The sequence below is a fragment of the Mytilus californianus genome, unplaced genomic scaffold (assembly GCF_021869535.1).
Source record: "Mytilus californianus isolate M0D057914Y unplaced genomic scaffold, xbMytCali1.0.p SCAF_2, whole genome shotgun sequence".
Taxonomy (NCBI): Eukaryota; Metazoa; Mollusca; class Bivalvia; order Mytilida; family Mytilidae; genus Mytilus; species Mytilus californianus.
Window position 1 is genome coordinate 35,669,393 of NW_026262668.1, and position 19,444 is coordinate 35,688,836.

The following is a 19,444-nucleotide window of genomic DNA, read 5'->3' on the forward strand; positions in this document are numbered from 1 at the left end:
GGAATGATTGTAAGGTGTACATGTCCAACTGGTAGGTGTCATCTGACCCTGACCTCATTTTCATGGTTCAGTGGTCAAAGTTAAGTTTTTGAGTTTTGGTCTTTTTATGCCCCCGCTGTAGCGGTGGGGGCATTAAGTTTTACCCTTGTCCGTCTGTACGTACGTACGTACGTCCGTCTGTACGTCCCAAAATTGGTTTCCGTTCTCTAACTTGAGTTTGCCTCAACCAAATGTTATGAAACTTATACACAATGCTTATTACCACAAAACACAGATCAAGTTTGAATTTTGTTTTCTAATACTATATGCAATAGGTCAACTATAAATGGTGTATGGAAATATTTTATGATGTACATGTCAGTCTCACAGGTTTTATTTGACCTTGACCTCATTTTCACGGTTCATTTCTCAGTGTTAAGTTTTTGTGTTTTGGTCTGTCTTTCTTCAACTATAAGCAATGAATCAACTATATTTGATGTATGGAAGGATTGTAAGGTGTATATGTCTGTCTGGCAGGTATCATCTGACCTTGACCTCATTTTCATGGTTCATTGGTCAATGTTAAGTTTTCATGGTTAAGTTTGTTTCTTAGATACTATAAGCAATAGGTCAACTATATTTAAAGCCTAAATTGATTGTAAGGTGTACATGTCTGTCTGGCATGGTTTATCTGACCTTGACCTAATTTTCATGGTTCATTGGTCAATGTTAAGTTTTCTTGTTTAAGACTGTTTCTTAGAAACAAAAACAATAGGTCAACTATGTTTGGTTTATTGAATGATTGTAAGGATCTGACCTTGACCTCATTTTCTTGGATCATGTTAAGTTTATGTGTTACTTGTAGTAAAGCTTTGTATTTAGGACTATCAACATAAAATCAATGGTTAGTAAAGAAGGCGAGACATTTCAGCGTGTGCACTCTTGTATTCATTAAGGAAGACAAATGACACTTGACTCGAGAATCCTTCTATTTTAATCCAAATAAAACATATAAACCATTTATGATCAATCAGCTGATTCGGTACAGCGTACGATAAAGGTAGATTTATGTAATAGTTATCCTACGAGGACGCAGTGTGTCAGTGTAAGATCAACCCGATGGCCGGAGGCCAGAGGGTGATCTTACACTGACACACCAAGTCCGAGTGGGATAACTATTTTACACCCCAGCTCTTCTAGACTATATGAAAAAAACATTATCGCTTCATAACATCTAGTTCAGAATGCCATACAAAAATTATAGTATACTTTATATATAACTATAGAGTATATACCCTTTATGAGCCCCGGATACAATGTTTAAATATGTTAAATTAACAGTTAGTTTGTATCCAGTGGTCCTGGTGTAGGGGTATGAATCGTGGCTTCATATGCTTCAGGTCTTGAGTTCGATTCCCGGCATAGACACTGAAAATTTAGTGATTTTTTCCACAGAATTTTGAAAGTTAGTCTTTGTTCTGCTTAAATATTTCTAAGTTTTATTGTGTTTTCGACATTCCCGGCAAAATGCTACAGAACAAAAGAAAGCATGCAGAACAAAGAAACTCAAGGTAGGGTGATCTGGTAGGGGTGATCCGACTCAGATCACCCTTGTTAGAACGAAGGAGTTGGGATGTAAGTTAACTGAGTTTGTGTATGGAAAATGGGGATCAAAATGGGTTAATTGATAATCCTTTATTCAAAAGATCTATTTTACTGTTAACTTCTAGGTAGGTAAATGGTAGATGGAGATATAAAGATTTGTAAAAGTGGTAAAAGCGTAATTTAGAGGAATGTAAAATTTTAAAACAGAATATTGTATAAAAAAATGAAAACTAATGTAATTTAAATTTGAAGTTATACATATAATAATATATAATGAAATATACTGAGCAAAATGAACAATCTAGTTTTTTTTTGCACTTCCGATTTTATGAAACCATTTTACTCACAGAATTTAATGGGCGTTATCCTTTCTTTTGTTTTCTATGCTAAACTTCCGATTTTTACCTAAATGAAGCCATATATCTTCTCTGTAAAGGCCAACAGAATTCAAGGGCGTTTCTTTAATTGTTTCAATTTTTTTTCTGGTATAAAAGCTTTGAATATTAGATGTAAATTCATAATAAGATCCAACAATAAATAAGCATAAAAGAGAGTTGTCAGATGAAAATCAGAAACCTGCTAAAAATGCCAGATGGTTCAATGACAAATGGTTACAGTTGTTCACATGGCTTACCTTTGACAGCACATGTAATGCCATGTTCTGCACAATCTGCCAGAAACACAAAAAGAAAAACAATTTTGTATATCCGATGAAGCAGCCAAAGACAAAAAATTTAAGACGATGGCAGAGAAGGTGTATGAGAAAACAGATGATGCCTTGACAACAATGTTTAGAAATAATTACTACATTGCCAAAGAAAATGTACCAATCAACAAGTACCAGTCCCTGAATGAGCTGTCCAAGATGAATGGAGCACCTATAACAAGAACTATGTACCAAGAAGATACTGTAAATTCAGAAATTATTGCGAGGTTTTTATTAATGCAAATAATACGAGCTGATGAAGATCGCAATAATAAGAACTCGCATTCTGAATATCTGATACTTATTTCTGTATGCAGATTTTCCTGAAATCGCAATAATTAATCTCGCATTTTAGTCCATTCTTCAAAAATCGCAATAATAAATGCACGCAATAATTTCTGAATTTACAGTACAGCATGCTCTGAATTCATCAAAACAGCTCAGCATTCTCTGTAATGATAGTAGAGTCCACTGACCTATAAAAACAGAAACACTTAATATTGTACCTCAGCTATTTGAAAGATGCCAAACTTAAGATGTCCTACTCAAAGCTGATAAACCTGACTGCCTGCAACAGTGCTGTCATAACCAGCCAGCTTATAGCCTACCAGCAACAGAATGATGTTGACCTTTCCAAACTGTGTGGTATGGGATCCCATGGTGCAGCTGTCATGATCGGTAAACACACTGGTGTATCCAAGCTCCTAAGAGAGAACAGTCCATTCCTTACAGAGATGCACTAAGACAACAGAGGGACCTGTCATACAGCACCGTCCGACTGCAAGTCAAAGATTCCTTACCGCCTTATCAGCCGAGTACCTTACTGACCAACCATCATTTGGGCCACTTCTGTCCTAGTCCATCTTAGCAACAACTGACCAAGAGAACTTCAAAGGTATCAACTTCAGTCACTCACCCAGAGATGCCCACCTTTCTGGAAAAGTTGTTCATCTGGTATCAACTCTTACCGACAACATTAAAGACAGATTTCCTGACTCCCAAGATATTCGTAGCATTCACCATATTCCAACCAGCATCTTTCTCCAACAACATTTACGATTTACCACACTATGGGACCAGTCAACTGACCACAATGACCAGTCACTACACCATCTTTGACCAAAACATTACCATACAAGAATGGAGCACTTTGAAATATATCATCTTCAACAACTTTAAGCATCTCAGCCCTGCTCAACTACTGATAGAAGTTACAACAATGAAAGATCAATTTGTGAACATTGTCAACTTATTTGAGATCGCAAGTGTCCTTCCAGTTTTTAGTGTGGAGTGTGAGCATGGGTTCTGAAGACCTTATCAAGATGAAGCTCTGATGCAAGACCAGCACCGACACTTTGGACCAGTTTATGCGCATAGGTCTAGTGGGTGTTCCTGTTAAAGACTTTGACCCAAAATCGGCACTCTGTCAGTAGCAGTCTAACCGTCAAAGACAAGTGACAGAGCAACAAACAGAATGGTTCTCTAAGCTAATGAACATTAGATAGACTTTATGTGTATTTATGTGTAGTGAATATTTATAGACTGCCATTCATAGAATATTACAGTGCAATTATTTTTCATTGAATTGTTGTAATTGTGTACAAACTTTTGTTTAGATAAATTATTTATTTTATTACAAACGACAGTGAAGTTGAACCAACGCCTGGTAAATCTTCAGTACAATAGAATCCCTAAAGTGGATACCTCGGGTATGCAGGGTTATGATAAAAACATAAAAAGTTAAGCACTTATAACAACAACACTTTAGGGATGCAGTAATTTAATTAAATTGACATGTTTCAGTGCCGTTGGCACCGTCATCAGAATAAAAACAATACAGAAAATTGCGCCTGAAGTGCAAAATCGGGTATACATCAATTACCTCACAATGCAACCATGGTGGGTATAAATAGAAAGTGAAAGTATACATGCATGGAAGTAAACTTGAAGAAGAAAGTTGAATAAAATGTGACTGTCATTGAAATTAAAATGTTTTTTGATATTATTCTGCCAAAGTCTGTTGTTACGTAATTCATGAATACCCGATTTTGTACTTCAGGCACAATTTTCTGTATTGTTTTATCCTGATGACGGTGCCCTAGGCACAGAAACATGTCGATCTAATTAAATTACTGTAGCAATCCCTAAAGTGTTGTTGTTTTAACTGCTTTAACAAATTATTTATTTATTTAAAATCACGAAAAAAGTAAAATAACAAAATTACCGAACTCTGAGGAAAATTCAAAACGGAAAGTCTGTAATCAAATGGCAAAATCAAAAGCTCAAACACATCAAACGAATGGATAACAACTGTCATATTCCTGACTTGGTACAGGCATTTCCGTATGTAGAAAATTGGTTTTATAGCTAGCTAAACCTCTCACTTGTATGGTTTGGCATAAACTTTCATTATATTGACAACGATGTGTGAACAAAACAAACAGACATAATAGGTAAAAACATCAAAAATAGGGGTATAGCAGTCAACATTGTGTTATCATCTTAATCACTATAAAAACAAACAAATATGTAACAAAGAAAGACAAAAAGGCATATAGACAAAACACATTAGCAAAAATGAAAGATAAGAATACAAAAAATTTTACCATAGCACAATAACACAATGACAGGATGAAATGATCATTAAATTCAAATGTTACCTTTGATAGACTTTTATGTGTATAGAATATTATAGACTGTCATTCGTAGAATACCTTTGATAGACTTTTATGTGTATTGAAAATTTATAGACTCATTTGTAAAATATTACAGTGCAATTGTTTTCATTGAATTGTTATAATTTTGTACAAACTTCTGTTTAGTTAAATTATTTATTTAAAATCATGAAATGATCATTAAATTCAAAGGTTACCTTTGATAGACTTTTATGTGTATTGATAATTTATAGACTGTCAATAGAATATTACAAAGCAATTGTTTTTCATTGAATTGATAAATTACTTATTTATTTAAAATTATGAAATCATCATTAAATTCAATTGTCACCTCCAGACTTGAGTTATTTTTTCAAAGAAATGTTGAATTATATATTCCCCTTCTTGAGCCTCAGATCGTAAACAAGGTGAATACACAATTATCTTGTTGTGTATTAGGTAATCACTTACATTTATCAAGATTTTTGATTGATTGATTGACTGATTGATTGGTGTTTAACGCCACTTTCAACACTATTGTGCTATTTCATGGCAATCAGTTTTTATTGGTGGAGGAAGCTGGAGTGCCCGGAGAGAACCACTGAAACTCGGTAGGAAAACTGGCAATCCTAGTCAATTAAGATTGGAGTCGAGTACACCTGCCCCGTGCAAGATTTGAACTCACAACCCGAGTGTTGACTGGCTAGTGATACAGTAGTTTGACTACTTAGACCACTCGACCATAGAGGCCCCCATTCATCAAGACAGCAGCCATTTGAACAATACAAACGATACTTTGTACATGCAATAAGAAACTCAACACAGTTTATTAATGACTTTATTTCATAATGATGAAACATGCCCTAGTTATCCTTCCACCAATTTATGCAAATTTCAAGGGTTATGCATACAACCTCAATGATGCAATACACAACAACAAAAAGTCTCCTCATGTAGCACACATGATTTGATAGTTTCAAACTTAGAGGCATCAGGGTTAGTTCAAGGTACAGTGTTACACTACTTGTTTGACCAAATTCTTCACAAAAAAGGACTTTACTTGTTCTTGTGCAAGACTTGTCACCCTCAGAAAAGTGCATTATTGTGCATCCTGATTATATAATACCAGCCAAAAAAAATTACCGAAATGACTTGGGAATATTTCAAGATGCTTGTTGCAGTCATAAAAATTTAAGTGATTGAGAAATGGAAAATACAGTATAGCTGTTCTTCATCATGTTTTTAAGGTGGTACCCAACACCTTGACTAATATTAATTTGGCTCCTTTAATTTTCATAAAATTTTGACAAAATGTTTACTTTGACCCTTTGACAAAAATATAAAAATTTCAAAAAATTTGAACAAACCACTTTATCAGAAAAATTTCATTGGTTATATAGCAGTTTGACAAACACTAATTTTGATCATTGAGAAGCTTAATATTTCCTTAACAATACAACGTAATTAAAACGTTTAGCTGATTTTTACAGAGTTATCTCCCTGTAGTGTTAGGTACCACCTTAAGAAAAGTTTTAATCCACTGTTTTAATATCTGTCACATTAAAGCTAGTTGGATATAAAAGGCCCTGATGCGAAAACTATTCAAACAAAAAAACTGCTGGTCTAATTTATAGCAAAACAATTACAAGAAACAAATATGACAGACATGATAGAAAGCTTTCAGTTGATTGAGTGTTGTTAGTGTAATGTCCATTGGCATATATATGCTCTTTAAGCTGCAAATAACTCCATAAAATAATTGGTGAATACTTTGGTTATTATTACTGTCAGTTTTTTCTGAACAATAAACATTTTTCTCTAATTCTTCGTCAATTTATCCCTTTCTGCACCCATTGTATAAAAAAAATTTAATCAAGGTGTGGTTCGTTTGATCTCAGTTCTTCATTGGTTAAAATCCTATTATGACGTCGAATTTTCTTGCTTTCCTCTGAATTTCCTATTGTGACGGCATGAAAAAAGGCGACCATGCTTGATGACGTCACATAGAAAGGACACATCTTTTTGCAGCTCATTCGAAAAGAAGGAATAAATTTGCCTGCGTATTGTTTGAAAATCATTAGAGAAACAGATTCCACCACCAAATCTCGTGTAATACGATATTTATCCACTCTCGACAGTTAAATTTTAAATATTTAAAACGCTCGGCAAGCCTCGCGTTTTAAATTTGAAAATTTAACTGTCTTGAGTGGATAAATATTGTATCACACTCGATGCAGTGGTAGAATCTATATTTATCAACTACAAACATTCACCATGTGCTGGTAACAAATTGTTTTATATCTTTGATGTCAAGTTTATTTGTTATTGATTGTATGATTTAACTTTCTCAAATTAAAAAAAAAACTTGTATGTTTGCTTTCCTTGGAATAAATACTAGTGAATATTTTAAGAATTATGCTTATGATATCTGGTTATTTTTAGCACCAACAGCTGATCAGTTTGAAGATGCTAACACAGAATCTCTAACCAATAAACCAGAAATCCATTCATCTACAGTAAAATCTGATACTGCAACAAAGGTAAAGAAATTAATGTCTGTAGAGGTTCTGACTTTGAATTTATATATTTTGAGCAAGAAAGTATTTTACTGTTATGGTGCATATTTAAGGTATGTATTGATGAGGCAGCAACCCCAAAATACAGTCCATCTCAAAAAAGCCTTCTACATGCCATTATAAAGTCTTTACTAATACACAAGGTTCTATCACAAATAACAAGCTCTTATGTCCCTATATGACTAACTTTTGTAAATCAAAGTATTGAAGATTGGCCATGAACAGGACGTCCCTGAATGGACAAAAACACAGATTATGAAGAAATATGTCTGACAAGGTTCATGACTTCACAATGGATTTTGAAACAACCCTCAATGAATACTTGTATATTCTTTCACATACTAGCCATGTGTGATACTTTTTCTGCCTTTATTTTGGGCATTTAAAAATTTTGTATCGGGCTTCATGGGAGCATGCTTTTCTATGCTTAGGGTTTTTATACGCCCGGTTACGGGACGTATTATGGTATACCGTTGTCAGTCTGTCCTTTCGTCCTCAACATGTCGGACATTAACTCAAAAACACTTTAACCAATTTGCATAAAACTTTGGTGAATTGTTTATATCTATTGACGTAAGCTCCCTTTCGTTTTTTATAAATTTTAGATTTTACGTTTCCAAGTTATGGGGTTTTATTCATTAAAAAAAGGGGGATTTTCCAGTTTATGGACAATAACTCAAGAATGCTTTCACCAACTTGCAAGAAATTTTGGTTAATTGTTTATATTTATTGACATGAGCTCCCTTTTGATTTTTATAAATTTTACATTTTACATTTCTAAGTTACAGGGTTTTATTCATAAAAAGAAGAGGAATTTTCCAGTTTTTGGACAAAAACTCAAAAATTCTTTCAGCAATTCTCATGAAACTTTGATGAATTGTTGATATCTATTGATGTAAGCTCCCTTTAGAATTTTATAAATTTTAGATTTTACATTTCCGAGTTATGGGGTTTTATTCATTAAAAAAGGGGGGATTTTCCAGTTTTCAGACAATAACTCAAAAATGCTTTCAGCAATTCTTATGAAACTTTGGTGAATTGATTATATCTATTGATGTTAGCTCCTTTTAGAATTTTATAAATTTTATTTGTTTATAGTCTGAAAACAGATTTACTAAGTAATGCGCCACAGCATAGTGTATTGCACAACAGCAAGAAATCTTTAATTGAATATAAATTCAATTCATATAACCAATTTCAAGTTCTTTGACTACATTTATTCGGAAACCTATAATATGTCAAATATTTAATTACAATCCAAATTCAGACCTGTATCAAGCTTGAATATTGTGTCAATTTTTGCCCAACTGTTCAGGGTTGGACCTCTGCGGGCATATCCAGCTGCACTCAGCGAAGCAGTTTATTACATCTGCTCTCTCACTTCTTGTATAACAAGTACTTATAGTGTAGTATTGTATCGTTGCTCACAGTACATCTTATTGCTATAGTATTCATTTGCATCATACAGTATTCCAGAAAACTTACAAATTGTAACCATGCTAATAAGATTTCAGAAATGAATACAATGTTTGGGATTTCATGCCTTATTTTTGTCTCGCCTGTGTCAAAAGTCGCATAGGTATTACTATCTGGCAGTGGCAGCAGCAGCGGCATAAACTACTCGTATAAAGCTTTATATTTCAGAAGGTAGAAGACCTGAATGCTTCATATCTTGTATGCAGATACCTTATGTTATGAAGTTTCCATCAATCATATGTCCACTGTCCTTGACCTCATTTTCATGGTTCAGCAACTGCTTGAAAAAAATTTGAGTTTTTTGTCAGGTGAATTTCTCACTTATCATGAGTAATAGGATAACTATATTTGGTATATGGGTTCCTTGCAACCTGTACATGTCTGTCAGACAGAGTTCACATGACCTTGACCTCATTTAATGGATCAGTGATCAAAGTTAAAGTTATGTGATTAGGTCCGTTTCTGAAATACTATAAGCAGTTGGTCAACTATATTTGGTGTATGGAATCATTGTAATGGGTACATGTCAGTCTGGCAGGTTTCATTCGACCTTGACCTCATTGTAATGGTTCATTGGTCAATGTTAAGTTTTTGTGTTTTGGTCTGTTTTTCAAGTACTATAAACAAAAGGTCAACTAAATTTGGTGTATTTAATGATTGTAAGGTGTACATGTCTGTCTGGAATGTATCATCTGACCTTGACCTCATTTTTATGGTTCAATGGTCAATGTTACGTTTTTGTGTTTTGGTCTGTTTTTCAAATACTAATAGCAATAGGTCAGCTATATTTGGTGTATGGAATAATTGTAAGATGCACATGTCTTTCCGGCAGGTATCATCTGACCTTAACCTCATATTTATGGTTCATTTCGATAAGTTTTTGTGTTTTGGTATGTTTTCAATTAGCACTAGAACACACCCGTGACTTACGGGTTGTTGATTGAATTAAAGTACCTATGCCTTTTTCTTAGCCTGTATTTTTAGTATTCATATTGTCATCTGATAAGTTATGCTGATTATAAGGTACACAGTTTTTTCTGCTTTCAAAATCTTTCTGTTTGAATCCGTTTCTTACTAAAACCGGAAACTACATGTCACGACCCGTCACAACCAGGCCTCCCTTACAACATAACCATGACGGTGCTCCTATTAAAGGAGTGAGATACAGAACATACATACGTACATGTGACATATACTATTGGTATCGGTATCAGATTCAACCCGGAACTTGTTTATTTTGGTAATATTAATTATGTGGAAAACAAAAGGGCCTGGAATGGTGTAATTTTTAATCAACACCATTGCCCTATGATAGTTATATATAAAGTTGAATTTGTTCGTCGTTTTTACGTCATGCCGGCTAACAAATTGGACCTCGTAATTTTTGTAGTATAGATACGCAATTGGTCAACTATATTTGGTGTATAAAAAATTGTAAGGTGTATATGTCTGTTTGACACAATTTATCTGACCTTGACCTCATTGCCATAGATTTTTAAAAATGATAAGTTTCTGTAATGCTTTTATTAAAACCTTTATTTTTAAGACTTTCAACATAAAATCAATGGTCAGTAAAACAGGCAAGCATTTCAGCATGTGCACTCTTGTTAACAAATAATATTAAATTATTCTGTTCTAGTTGAAAAATGATTTGAAAAAAAATAACATTATTTGTGTGCTTCATCATGGAGCTTTTTAAATAAAAAAACAAAAACATTTTACAATGAAGTTATCTTAACGATAAATCACCAGATTATAACTTGATTTGAAAAACTTTATTTTGCAGTCTGTGTTGTCAGCATCAGTTAGCCCTGTAAAGATGACCAACGTAGTGACACCAATGAAAGTTACTGCCCCACCAAACCTGCCAAAACCAACAAATAGTGGCGCTGCTAATCTGGCCACCCAGAATCCAATGAGCACTTTCAACTTGACACCACAGCAGCTTTTCTATCAACAGATGTTATTTTCTCAGATGAACCAACAAGCTATGATTAATCCATTAATGTCTCAGCTTATGATGGGTGGTATTCCTGGTGCTCAATGTCAGCCAAATGACGGACAGCTTTTTGGGTTAAATTCTATGTCTCAGATGGGAAATCCTTTGCAAACTATGCCACAGATGGGAAATCCCCTGCAGAACTCTGTGCACCAGATGGGACATTCTGTGCCTATGGGAGTACCGAATATGTCTCAAGTTAACCCATTAGGAAGTGGAATGATGAATCCAATATTAGGGGGACAGTCTTCTGAACCCACACATAATTCAGGTGAAGTTCCAGATCTTCCTTTGTTACCAGGGTTATTGCCCTTGTTACAACATTTAAGCATTGGACGTGGAAGTGGAGACAGGAGTGGAAACTCTGGATCACAGTGATATCTGGCTGCTGATTTACAAGACTGTCCATCACTAAATTACCAAATAATTAGATTCAGTATTAAAGCTATTTTATGATTTTATGACCTTGCAAAATAGATCTGTTTTCTATAAGTATTGCAATTTATGACAAAGAAAAAATGTTACTTTGTTACTTTTTTATTTTTCATTTTATTTGTCACTGTTGATGTACAGAAAAAGGGGCTGCTTTTTATTTCATTTTTTATTACTTAACCTCCAAATGTAAATATTTTATAATGACTCATCTGTTTGAGAGATTAGCCCATGTTCATTTTTAGTGCATAAGAATTTAGTGCTTTGAATAATTTGTTCCATTGTATATACTAGTATGGTTCCATTCTTATTGATCTGTGCTTCATTATTATTTTTGTACCTTTTGTTACTACATTTTTTTTAGTTTCTGTTTTATTTTAACACACCTATTTGTGTAAATATGGGTATGTTATAAAAAAGAATCAGCACATTGTAAAATGGACTTTGTTGCGCTGTGTGTAGTATTTGTATGAAGAAGATATTTGAATCCAACTACTGTTTTATTTTTTATTATTTGTTTGTTGATATATGTATATGTATAAAACATAAATTTGTTATTTTTTTCCAAAGAAATGGTGTGATTGCAATATTCAGTTATGTAGATAGTGAAAAGTAGTTGTTGTTAATGCAAATGTTAGTAACAGATTAAAAACAATAACATATATTCAATAATTCATATCTTTAAACCATTTCCTATCAGAAGTTGAGATGCCCCTTCCCCTCATTTGCATTGAAATCCTTGATAAGTTAAGTCTTTTTATCAGTTGTGAGAGTAATAGAAAATAATTGCAATAAATTTTGGCGTACTCAATTTAGTGTTGTCCTCCTGTCTTTCGAAAGATACAGCAGTTGTCTGTACTTGTTTTGCTGTGCCAGCACATATTTATTCACTATTAAGCTAATTTTTGTTGGTTATGATGAGTAATAAATCCAGTGTGCACTTATTGAAAATGACCTATTTTTATTGAATTTAGGCTGTTGAACTCAAAAAAATTGTCATCACAATTGTACTTTTTTTGGTATGTCTGTAATCATAACATGGCTGATTGGAGAGGAAATACATCAGGGGATTTTCTATAGAGAAATGTTGTTCAACAATGACAAATAAAACGAGCTATTTAATAGGTTATGACAATATGTCTAATAATTTTAAGGGAGTTAGATATGAAAAGAAAGTCTTATTATTAAATGACAGGTTCAAGGGTTATATTAGTGGAGCCCTCCTATATTCTTTTTGGATATAGAATACATTTATTTAAGGTGGGATGTATGTACAATCAAGGTGATTATGACACTTCCCACTCCTGAAAGACATGTTAATGTAGGAGATACGATGCAAATGGGGGGAGACGAATATAACAGATGTATTATTCAAAACGCTAACCACATGCAGTGTTTATATCATACAAATTTGTAGCTCATATAGCCAGTATACCTTTGTCTTTCAGTATAACAACATGTGATTTGGTTATAGACAATCATCTATTGTACATTTTATGAGACTCAACTAGTATATTGTCATACAGAATTAGATGTACTCATGATTATTGCTGTTTATATACTGTAAAATGGTTAATTATTTGTGTTTCTAGGGCCGTGATCCCTTTTTGCAAGGTTTTATTTTATGTTTTTGAAGTCCCATTTAACAGTAGTTCCTTACAAATCAAATTTATGCAAAGGAGGGGGGGGGGTTTCCAAATAAACCACTTGAGAGATTTTCCCACTTTATTGTACACGTAATTGTTGTGCTAAGCAACACTTACATTCAAATCATACCTGTAAGTTCAATATGGATCAGTGTAAATGATTTTTGGCATATTGAATGTTTTGATTATAAATTCTTCCATGAAAAAATTCAAAACATGTCCTAAGTTGATCCTTTTTTACCGGAATTGGTGTACTGATTTTAAATCTTTAATGTAAAAGAATGATTTGTATAGCAAACTAATATACTAACTTGGAAAATACTTTAAAAGTGAAATATCATGAACTTTATTCTTAACATAACTTTGTAGTCTATTTTATAGATGCTGAATAAATAAATATAAACATCATTAGAACAAGGATTTCAAAATCTAGACGTTTGTTTGAAATCAAACATAACATGTTTACGCTTATTTTCAGCTATTGAATAAAAATTGTATCGGAAACGGCAGAGATAATTTTAATAAAGTAAAATAAATCATTCTAAAGGTTTGAAGCCCTGTCAAATAATCTTGATTAATTTTTGATTGAAACTAAAGAAGTTTTTGAAAAAAAAGTACGGTATTCTTTTTCAGAAAAAATATGTTGTCTAATATTTTTATGATTTTTTCTGCTATTATATATTGCAAGTAACAAAGTCAATGATAGATAATACTGTTCAGAAAATTTAGAGGTTTAGCCATCTTCAGTCACACATTAATAATTTTTATACGTCTGTTTATGGGACGTATTATGGTATACCGTTGACCGTCTGTCATCAACATGTCGGACATTAACTCAAAAAATCTTTAACCAATAGGCATGAAACTTTGGTGAATTGTTTATATCTATTGACGTGAGCTCCCTTTCGTTTTTTATAAATTTCAGATTTACCGTTTCCAAGTTTTGGGGTTTTATTCATTAAAAAAGGGGGGATTTTCCAGTTTTCCGACAATAACTCAAGAATGCTTTCACCAACTTGCAAGAAATTTTGGTGAATTGTTTATATCTATTGACATGAGCTCCCTTTTGGATTTTTATAAGTTTTAGATTTAAAGTTTCCGAGTTACAGGGTTTTGTTCATAAAAAAAGGGGGATTTTTCAGTTTTCGGACAATAACTAAAAATGCTTTCAGCAGTTCTAATGAATTGGTGAATTGTTTATATCTGTTGATGTAAGCTCCCTTTAGAATTTTTATTAAATTTTAGATTTTACATTTCTGAGTTATTGGGTTTTATTCATTAAAAAAGGGGGATTTACCAGTTTTTGGACATTAACTCAAAAATGCTTTCAGCAGTTCTCATGAAACTTTGGTGAATTATTTATAGCGATTGATGTAATCTCTCTATTGATTTTCATAAATTTCAAATATGACATTGAGAAGAAATTGAACTTTATTTGTTTATAGTCTGACAACAGATTTACTAAGTATTGTGCAACAGCACAGTGTATTGCACAACAGCAAGAAATCTTTAATTGAATATAAATTCAATTCACATAACCAATTTAAAGTTCTTTGACTACATCTATTCAGAAACCTCTAACATGTCAAATATTTAATTACAATCCAAATTCAGACCTATATCAAGCTTGAATATTGTGTCCATTTTTGCCCCAACTGTTCAGGGTTGGACCTCTGCAGGTGTATCCAGCTGCGCTCAGCGAAGCAGTTTATTAACCATTGGGCCAGGTGAGCTTTTCTCATCATTTGGCATCCGTCGTCCTCTGTTATTTTTTAAAATCTGACATGTAGTTAAATGTTCATTAGGTTAAGATCTATCTGCCCTGAAATTTTCAGACGAATCAGACAACCAGTTGTTGGGTTGCTGCCCCTGAATTGGTAATTTAAAGGAAATTTTGCAGTTTTTGATTATTATCTTGAATATTATTATAGATAGAGATAAACTGTAACAGCAATAATGTTCAGCAAAGTAAGATCTACAAATTGGTCAACATGACCACAATTGTCAATTGACCCCATAAGGAGTTATTGCCCTTTAGAGTCAATTTTTAACAATTTTTCGTAAATTTTTGTAATCTTTTACAAAAATCTTCTCTGAAACTACTGAGACAAATTCAACCAAACTTGTCCACAATCATCATTAGGGTATTTACTTTGAAAAATGTGTCTGATGACCCCGCCTGCCAACCAACATGGCCGACATGGCTAAAAATAGAACATTGGGGTAAAATGCAGTTTTTGGCTTATATCTACGAAACTTAAGGATTTAGAGCAAATCTGACATGTCTAAAAATGTTCACTTGGTTTAGATATATCTGCCCTGAAATTTCAGACAAATCAGACAACCCATTGTTGGGTTGCTGCCCCTGAATTGGTAATTTAAGGAAATTTTGCAGTTATTGGTTATCTTAAATATTATTATAGATAGAGATAAACTGTAAACCGCAATAATGTTCAGCAAAGTACGATCTAAGAAGAAGTCAAAATGACCAAAATTGTCAATTGACCCCTTAAGGAGTTATTGCCCTTTATAGTCAATTTTTAACAATATTTGTAAATTTTTGTAATCTTTTACAAAAATCTTCTCTACTTAATCTACTGGGCCAAATAGAATTATACTTAGCCACAACTTTCAATAGAGTATCTTGATTGAAAAATGTATCAGATGACCCTCGGGCCCTGCCATCCAACCAACATGGCCGCCATGTCTAAAAATAGAACATAGGGGTTTACTATAGAAGTCTTTGGGAAAATTGTAAAAAAACAATTTCATATGGTCACAACTTGAAAACTAATTTAAATAATGATAAGGAGTCTTCAGTAACTATTGTAAGACCACACTGGGATGTCCTTCTTTTGATTTAACTGCTGGGCCAAATTTAACCAAACTTGGCCTCAATCATTATTAGGGTATCTAATACTATTTATTATGCTTTTAACCCTATTTAACATGATTTCCAAAACCATAGTAGATACAGGTGAGCGACACAGACTCTTAAGTTAGTTGGGGTAAAGATTGCATGACATGCAATTAAAACCCTTTTGTCACTTGCTTGATAAATTTATTTTCCAGGCCTTATCTATCTTTGAGAGCAAAAACAAAATAGTACATTAATATCATTCCTTAGATGCTATCCATGTCACTATCAAGCAATTCATTTTTGATGTATACTGAGATTTAAAAAATATATATATTTATATATAATATATATCTATCTAGTCTACAAATATGTTCAAGTACAACCATTGACAAATGAAGAGCACTCATTCAAAATATTGCCTAAATATGTTTCATTTATGAATATTATGCAATGTTTTATATTAAGTTCACATTGCGAAATGAGAGCAATCTTACTCTTCAGTGCTTGCAAGCACTTTATTTAAATAATCTCTTCTAAGACCATAAACCAATTGAATTTAAACTTTGTTTACTTTTCAAAGTGCATTTAACTTTGTATATTTTTCTAATTTCGTTTGAACTTTGGAGGAGCTATATATTTCCCATGTTGTTCAGACAAAGTTTGTAATACCAATGGAAAGATTTTTGTATGCTAGGAGTATAATTGATTGTAGAATCTTCTGATGTAATATGATTTTGCTAAGGTTTAAAATATCACATATCTTAAACATCAGTTTTAATCATTTGTCTTATACTAGATCAAGAGTTTTCCAAGGTACAATTTAGGGAGGACTTGTATTAAGACAGTTTTGGAAATTTAGTAAAAAATCAGAGTAAAGTTGTAAAAAGGAAATGTATATTCAATGCTTTTGTGCTACTTTAATTCTTGAAATATTTGACATTAGTGCTTTTATATTTGTATGCAATGAAGCATTTTACATTTATTGTTTGTTATTTTAAGTGATGATTTTTGCAATAAAATAATTCACAAGTTTATCATTTTGATATTTTGACTAGTGTGGATTCTTGTGGTTGATGATGCATGAATAGCAGGAGAAGCTAAACCTGTCGACAAACACAGTCTTGCTCCTTTTGGAGTTCATGGGATTCCCCTAGATTTGAACATTTGCAAAAAACTGTTGCCTTAATTTATCCTGTGTTTGATATTTTAATAGGTGCATTGTTCAAGTATCAGGCTAATTCTTTTCTCGAAACCAAGTTTGGAAGGAATATAGTAAAAGGTTTATCCATTTAACATTTTACCATTTAACAGGCACAAATATTATGCTAATTGCCCTTTATTTTGTTTTTCTTACACCACATATGACATTGCTATTTGAAATCTGTTAAAAGCTACTTTAGCCGATATATTGGTGTAAGAAGGAATGATTTCATTGTCATTAGATAAATTGCTTTGCTTTTTTGGACGATTTTATGCTTATAATCAGAAAAGTGCTTGTAATTTATAACGTGTTGTTTTCAATTTTTTCAGTACCATAGCACTGACAATTGAGCGGATGGTATGCACTCAGGGACTTGAAGTCCATCAGCTGCGGTATCGTCGACCCAATGCTGTAAAAAATGAAAATTGCAATATAGCTACAAATGTATAACTATACAGCTAGATAATGAAATCATCTTCCAATAACTATATGTGTAACGGCTCTTAAATATACATATGACTTGTATAAATATAAAGTTGAAGAGCATTGAGGACCCAAAATTACTTAAAGTTTTGCCAAATACAGCTAAGGTAATCTATTCCTGGTGGTAGAAGCTATATTCAACAATTTGAACTGTCACAGAAATATCAAGAGACCTTGTTTATATACCAGAAAAAAGGTACATGTTATTTTTACCGTTTATAAATGTACAGACTACAACCAAAGAACTTCACATGAATACAACACCTTGGCAATATCTAAGGAAATTAATACATCACATTGTTAGATCTCACTCTAAAGCATTAACCTACAGCAGTTTCAATTTCTAACATTTTTCTCCAATAACGCTATATCCTATGATTTTGAATCAGTTGTGTCCACTAGCTTATCTGGTTAATGACCATGCACTGAAATGAACGTGTTTTCTTAATGTTAACAGTTATGTAAATCTTCATTGGGTTTCGAATGGTCATTTTAAAGACGTTACCATAAGCGGATCCAGGGGGGGGGGGTGGGCCGGGCCCCCCCTTTTGTGGGAAAAATTTGGTTGATTATATAGGGAATCACTGAAGCATGACTGAAGCGGCCCCCCCCCCCCCCCCCCCCCCCCCCCTTATGAAAAGTTCTGGATCTGCCACTGGTTACTTTCAATTTTATAGGATAGCATCAGATGTTGAACAATGCGAATGATTTTCACAAGATGTGAAACCAATACCCCAAAACAAAACACAAATGTATATGCTTAATTGAGGAATAGATTGAACTCCAAAAGAACCGAGACTGTGTGCCTCATCGGCCATGCGAATAACTGTTCATTGAATTTCAATTTAGCGTGCATGACTTGTCACAAGATCCCGTTCATTATAAATTACTCGCTCACTTACACAGGGCACATTCTCATTTTGATTAAAGCCTTCACTGCGATTTAGCAACAAGAGGCATCTGATCAATCAAGTTAATATTGAATTATCAAAATTACCCGATTAGCCAATTTTTGTCGAGCCTGCGACTTTTGTCGCAGAAAGCTTGACTAAGGGATAGTGATCCGGCAGCGGCGGCGTTAGCTAACTTCTTAAAAGCTTAATATTTGAGAAGGTAGAATACCTGGATGCTTCATACTTTGTTTATAGATGCCTTATGATACGAAGTTTCCATCTGTCATATGTCCATTGTCCATCACCTCATTTTCATGGTTCAGTGACTACTTGAAAAAAAGTTAAGATTTTTTGTAATGTTAATTTCTCTCTTATTATGAGTAATAGGATAACTATATTTGGGATGTGGTTAACTTGCAAGGTCCTCATGTCTGTCAGACAGTTTTCACTTGACCTCGACCTCATTTCATGGATCAGTGAACAAGGTTAAGTTTTCGTGGTAAAGTCCATATCTCAGATACTATAAGCACTAGGTCTACTATATTTGGTGTATGTAATGATTGTAAAGTGTACATGTCCCTCTGACCTTGACCTCATTTTCATGGCTCAGTGGATAAAGTTGAGTTTTTGTGTTTTGGCCTGTTTTTCTAATACTGTATGCAGTAGGTCAACTATATTTGGTTTATGGAAATATTTTATGATGTACATGTCAGTCTGGCAGGTTTTATTTGACCTTGACCTCATTTTCACAGTTCATTGCTCAATGCTAAGTTTTTGTGTTTTGGTCTGTTTTTCTAATACTGTGTGCAGTAGGTCAACTATATTTGGTGTATGGAAATATTTTATGATGTACATGTCAGTTTGGCAGGTTTTATTTGACTTTGACCTCATTTTCACAGTTCATTGCTCAATGTTAAGTTTTTGTGTTTTGGTC

The 19,444-nt window shown here is 33.3% G+C and overlaps 1 protein-coding gene across 1 annotated transcript in view; it reads left to right on the forward strand.

Annotated features, from left to right (window-relative positions):
- Positions 1 to 16,967, forward strand: part of LOC127729778 (tudor domain-containing protein 5-like) — an 82,769-nt gene extending 65,802 nt beyond the window's left edge. The window contains exons 21-22 of the mRNA XM_052237664.1: positions 7,387 to 7,484; positions 10,783 to 16,967. Coding sequence (XP_052093624.1) covers positions 7,387 to 7,484; positions 10,783 to 11,373 — 689 coding nt within the window. The 3' untranslated portion in view covers positions 11,374 to 16,967. The remainder of the gene's footprint in view (positions 1 to 7,386; positions 7,485 to 10,782) is intronic.
- The last annotated feature ends 2,477 nt before the right edge of the window (positions 16,968 to 19,444 follow it).